The sequence below is a fragment of the Rattus norvegicus genome, chromosome 1 (genome assembly GCF_021556685.1).
Source record: "Rattus norvegicus strain SHRSP/BbbUtx chromosome 1, alternate assembly SHRSP_T2T, whole genome shotgun sequence".
NCBI lineage: Eukaryota > Metazoa > Chordata > Mammalia > Rodentia > Muridae > Rattus > Rattus norvegicus.
This window is the reverse complement of record NC_141534.1, coordinates 174,980,517-174,986,516: the sequence shown is the minus strand read 5'-3', so window position 1 is coordinate 174,986,516 and position 6,000 is coordinate 174,980,517. Positions and strand designations below refer to the sequence as shown.

Below are 6,000 nucleotides of genomic sequence, written 5' to 3'. Positions count from 1 at the left end.
ATTTGAGGGTGACAGTGTCCTCTGTTGAAAATCATGTGACTTCATTCCATCATACTCCAGTTATAAAATAGATGATGTTGGAAAAGAATATGGTGTGTCTTAATAAAAATTAATAATAATGTGCTAAATGTTTATATTAATATTTTAAAATATTTTAGAGTGATGATCTATTTTGAAGTATTTTAAATATTTAATGATCTTGCAACAGCAGGTTTCATTTATAATTTTAGAGTGATGTCTTTTCTGCTTCTCAGTTCTAAATAGAAAATTTATCATCCTCTTAAAAGCTGATTAAGATACAATCTTTTATATGGAAACAATAGACTTTGTCACCCATGTTAGCAACAAAGCACTTCTTTATATATTAACCATTAGAAAGCAGAATTGCTACAAAGATGTTGCCCCTAATTTGTATGGCACTCAAGTACCCTTCAATTCTAGTGTGGTTACTAAAAGTAATAATCTGAGTTTAATCATATCTACTTCTTTTTTTAAAGATTTAGTATTTTTATTCTCTATGTGTGAATGTTGTCTGCATATACAAATAGCCTCACATGCATGCATGGTGCCTGTGAAAACCAGAAAAGAGCAATAGATCCCCTGAATTGGAACTACAGAATGCTATGAGAAACCAAATAGGTTTTGTAATCAAACCTGGGTTCCTTGTAAGTGAACCAAGTGCTCTTTATTACTGAGCAATATCTGAAGCCTCAACAATTGATTACTTCCTCTGTGTATGTGTGTGTTTGTGTGTGTGTGCATGTGTTACTCAACTTAAAATAATTTTCTGCTGTAAAATGAAAATGATGAAAAGGAGAATGCTATGTCATAGAAATAAAAATAGGAAAACATAAAAGATTTTTTAATCCTGTGCTATCAATGTAGTAAGCATTAAATAAAAGTTAGCAATTACATACGTCTTCATTAAATAATTCTATATATTTACATTTTGATTTTTGTTAAATTTACAAGTATATTGTTATTTTGTAGATTCACACTATTTTGTAGTATTTATCTGTTTATTTGAATGAGGTAGTTTTACTGGTAACATGGCCTATGTGTGGAAAACAATGAACAATATTCAAGAATTTGTTATTCCTATATCACGGTTCCAGGAATCAGACTCTAGTTGTCAGCTGTCAGCTATCAAACTCAGTGGCAAGAATATTTATCTGTGAAGTCATCTCACTAGGCTAAGTCTCATAATTTTAACTTAAGTGTTAATGATTATTAAGTATTATGTATGATAAATTAACATAATTAAAATTTTTATCACAGTTATAGTGCTTCATCTTAAGTAATTTTGAATGATTATTGCACATAAATACAAATATTGAAAATTCTAGCTAAACATCCATAATTGATTCAATTATTGAATGATATATTAATTTCTCTTTTTCTCCATGACTGTATTAAATGAAATGACATGCTTATTTATAAATCCCATTTTGTAATTTACCATCACAGTCTTAATCTAGCAGCAACTACATTGCCCCATGGCTCTCCTGAAGCATGGAAACAACACTGCAGTAACAGAGTTCATTTTATTGGGATTAACAGATGATAAAGTTCTTAGAGTCATCCTCTTCACCATCATCCTGTGCATCTACCTGGTGACTGTGTCTGGGAACCTCAGCACCATCCTTCTGATCAGAGTCTCTTCCCAGCTCCATCATCCCATGTACTTTTTTCTTAGTCACTTGGGTTTTGCTGACATAGGCTATTCATCTTCTGTCACACCCAATATGCTTGTCAACTTCCTTATAAAGCAAAATACCATCTCATACCTTGGATGTTCTATACAGTTTGGCTCAGCTGCTTTGTTTGGAGGTCTTGAATGCTTCCTTCTGGCTGCCATGGCGTATGATCGTTTTGTAGCAATCTGCAACCCACTGCTTTATTCAACGAAAATGTCCACACAAGTCTGTGTCCAGTTGGTTGTGGGATCTTATATAGGGGGATTTCTTAATGCCTCCTCTTTTACCCTTTCCTTTTTTTCCTTGTCCTTCTGTGGACCAAATAGAATCAATCACTTTTACTGTGATTTTGCTCCGTTAGTAGAACTTTCTTGTTCTGATGTCAGTGTTCCTGTAGCTGTTACCTCATTTTCTGCTGCCTCAGTTACTATGCTCACAGTGTTTATCATAGCCATCTCCTATACCTATATCCTCATCACCATCCTGAAGATGCGTTCCACTGAGGGTCGACAGAAAGCATTCTCTACCTGCACTTCCCACCTCACTGCAGTCACTCTGTTCTATGGAACCATCACATTCATCTATGTGATGCCCAAGTCCAGCTACTCCACAGACCAGAACAAGGTGGTGTCTGTGTTTTATATGGTGGTGATCCCCATGTTGAACCCCCTCATCTATAGCCTCAGGAGTAATGAGATTAAGAGTGCTCTGAAAAAACAGCTTGCTAAGAATATGTTTTCTCAGAACAATATATTGTTTTGTAAAACTTAATATAATAATGCCAGTTACACAAAACCAATTGAACTGTCCTCTGAGGTTTGGTTATTCACCTTCTTGTTATTCTCCTTAACTCGGTCACCTTTCACTCCCAGTATATATAGCAATTGCTTTTCATTGTGTTTCTCTTTTGTATGTTTTGATGGGTCTTTGAGAAAATGATACAATGTAATTAACTGTGTTCAGCCCCTCTCAACTCTTCTCAGTTTAACTTTCTCTCCTACATAGCCAACTGTCCTTTTCTATCAAATGCATTTTGTGCTATTTGTTAACACAAAGTATTTAGGCTTCCACTGAAGCATGGTTGGCTTACCAGGGGGCCACACCATTATTAAAAAACTGTTTTTCCTTCTCCTAGAAGATATCAGTTTCCCAAAACTCCTCAGCTACCTATGAAGCTCATACCCTTGTCTTCTCTCAGTGCTAGGATTTTGTTTGTTTGATCTTGTGCAAACACACCTAACACAAAATAATATTTTCATTCATTCTTTTTTGTTCTGAAAACATTTTTGTCTGTAGTCATCCACAAGCTCTGGCTCTTAAAATCTCCCCACCCACTCTCCACAGCAATCTTTAGGTTGGAAAGAAAGAAGTGTGATAAAATATCCCATCTAGTGCTGAGTCTTCCACGGTCTCTAATTCTGTGCACGTTGGCAAGTAATGTTAAATACCATCTACTATAAAAAGAAGCTATGATGATGAGGGTTTGAAGGTGTAACAATGGAGGTATGATAATAAGTCATAGCAAATTGGTCTGACACTGTGTCCACTGAGGGGAATAATGGTGGTAGGTTCTTCCGTAGGGCTTATGACCTGTAGAGCACCACCGGTTGTGTTTGGTGTTTTTTTATATTGTGGAATTAGACTTAAATCCAATAAGGAAGTTGTTGTTTGTTTCCATGATATCTGTGTCACTACACCATTGATAAGCATGTCATTCCTTGATGGTGCATACTTGTAATGTTCACAAGATAAATTACATATTCAACATATAATTGAAAACATGATTGTTTTAGGCTGCATCTATTTTAATTTTTTTGAACTTTCTTTAGAATAGAATCCAGATACTCTTCTCAACCCCTTCTTAGTTTCCTGCTGTACTACCACTTGTCCCATGGGGATTTTATTGTTAGCCTACCCAAGTTAACATCAAACAATGCCAGACCTACCTTCATGACTCATATCAGATCCATTTATTCTTCCCTACCACATTCTGTGTTTTTAAAGGTTCATTTTTTTCTAATGTGCTCTCCACTGAAGTATGAATTCCATGAAAATTATTTCATTCATTAACAGATCTGTAGCATCTATTTGGTTCATCAATACAATAAATACTCAATAAAAATCCCTACATGGAATGAATGGCTCAATGGTTATAAAGTATCTAACTGTAAAATAACTCCAAAGTTCTGACACAATATTCCAGAAAGAATTTGTCATTATGGAAGACACTGCTGGTTTTTAACAGCTTTTACCCATCTTCTTAATAAGGTATCATCAAATATATAAGGAATGAGATGGTAATCTGTTGATACATATATTAATGGTTCTTACTGGTCATTAACTTATTTTTCAGGTATCTAGGCTCATACAGAAAGCATTTGAACACTCTGACATTGGAGCTACAGATTCAGGTTTGATAGGGAGGCTAATCTTTATGTTCAATAATTTGGGGTTAATGTGACCAAAGTTCTAAAATCTCATGCAATCAGATTCACCTTAATTTTACCAAATATTTTGGGATTTGTGTTAAGTACTAAAGACTTTGAGCAAACTGTCAGGAGAGGTAGGCATAAAGTTCCCAACATGATTATTGTTAATATGAAGAAGCAGAGGCTTACTGGGAAAAGTTAATATCTCTGTGCCTGTTAATTGGACTTTGATCCTAGAAACCTATAAGATAGAAAGAACCAACTCATAAAGTTGAGCTCTTAGAAACACACTCACACACACACACACACACACACACACACACACACACTTAGACACACACTAAATGAAACATAAATAACATAAAGAAGAAGGTCAGACTTGAGATACATAACAAGGGGATATAGAGTAGAATTAAGAGGAAATCTGATGGACTGGAAAGATGGATTACCTTTTAAGAGCACATACTACTCTTGGAGAGGACCTGATTTATCTTGCTGGGGGCAAAATAACATGTTTCCTGCTCCTGGGACAGGGTCAGTTGAAGTGGGCCTTCATGAGTGTTGATGACTGCTATGGGCATAAGGCTACTTTGTATTATAATCTACATATTTTCACATCCCTCAAAGGAATGTCCCCATGTTAATGTTAATGACTCCATGATAATCAAAAACAGCATGAATCCAGGAGGCAATGAACCCACATTGTGTTCATAGCCATCTAAAATTATAGGTCTAAGGGATTCAGTAAAATTTTCTGCCTTCTAATGTAACCTGGCATGCATATAGTATACATCCTTAAATGCAAGACTCTCATATACATAAAAAATAAATCTTTTTAAAAATATAAAAGGAGCATATTAGAGAGATGTGGTCTATGGGAACTTATGAAATTTCTCTGTATGTATTCTCCTCTTTGTGTATATTAGACATTAAATAAATGATAACCAAGTTATAATCCATAGAAAAAGAGAGGTTTAGTATAGGAAAAGGGTCTATGTGGTATGTATGGGTCTCCCTTAAAAGGGAAAGTACAAAAGATTTTATGTATGAACTCAGGGTGTAGGACAGAAAAATAAGAATAAGAGGGGGAAGATAGGGTTAATTTAAAGAATGTGGGGAATTCAGCTAAAGTTGTTGTGTATTTGAGGACTGGCATGGTAACTTGTTGTAGTAGAAATCTCCTAAAATATAAAATGAAAGCTGTCCTAATGAAGCCTCCCAATAATACAGGAAACTGAGACCTAACTGGCCATTTCTTGTCACCAAGAAAAGCTTCCAGTATCAGGACTGAGTTATATCCAATTGAGTTTTTTTTCCATAGGTTACCATAGACATTTCCAATCAACTGAGGTTGTTGTGAAGACAATAATTTGCTCTTTACAAACTGACAGCATAGCCATACAACTCATTGAACATGGACAGCTTGAGATGGTTACCTTCTCTTCCATGTTCTAGTTCTTTTGGTATGGGAAGGAACTCTACAGTATCAAAAAAGAAATATATACACCAACCCAGCCAAAAACTGTAGTCAACCCACAACTGTAGGTACCTCAAAAGGGGATCTGGGCAGCAAACAACAGGGACAAGAGAAGAATGAAGTCAATACAACGTTCTGATCAAAGCTCAGCTTTATTGCAAAGCAGCAGGCTTACAGAGGCAAAAACCATAAGCCCAAACCTTAGACATGACTGATGACATAAATTATCTATGTTGGCAGCCAATGACATAGGCTTCCATTTCTTGGCACAGGTCTCTCTTCTAAAAGTGGAACTCCAAACTCAGGCAAGGAAATTCCACCAAGTTCTGTGATAGCAAAAATAGTTGATACAGCAACACTTGCCATACAGATCTGGGCTGAACCTGATATATGCTAT

General features: G+C 35.6%; 1 protein-coding gene across 1 annotated transcript; it reads left to right on the top strand.

The window, feature by feature from the left end:
• Positions 1-1,496: 1,496 nt before the first annotated feature.
• Positions 1,497-2,468, top strand: Or5p60c (olfactory receptor family 5 subfamily P member 60C). Its single transcript, NM_001000219.1, is given in 1 exon segment — positions 1,497-2,468. A coding segment is annotated over 1 exon segment (972 nt).
• Positions 2,469-6,000: the final 3,532 nt, after the last annotated feature.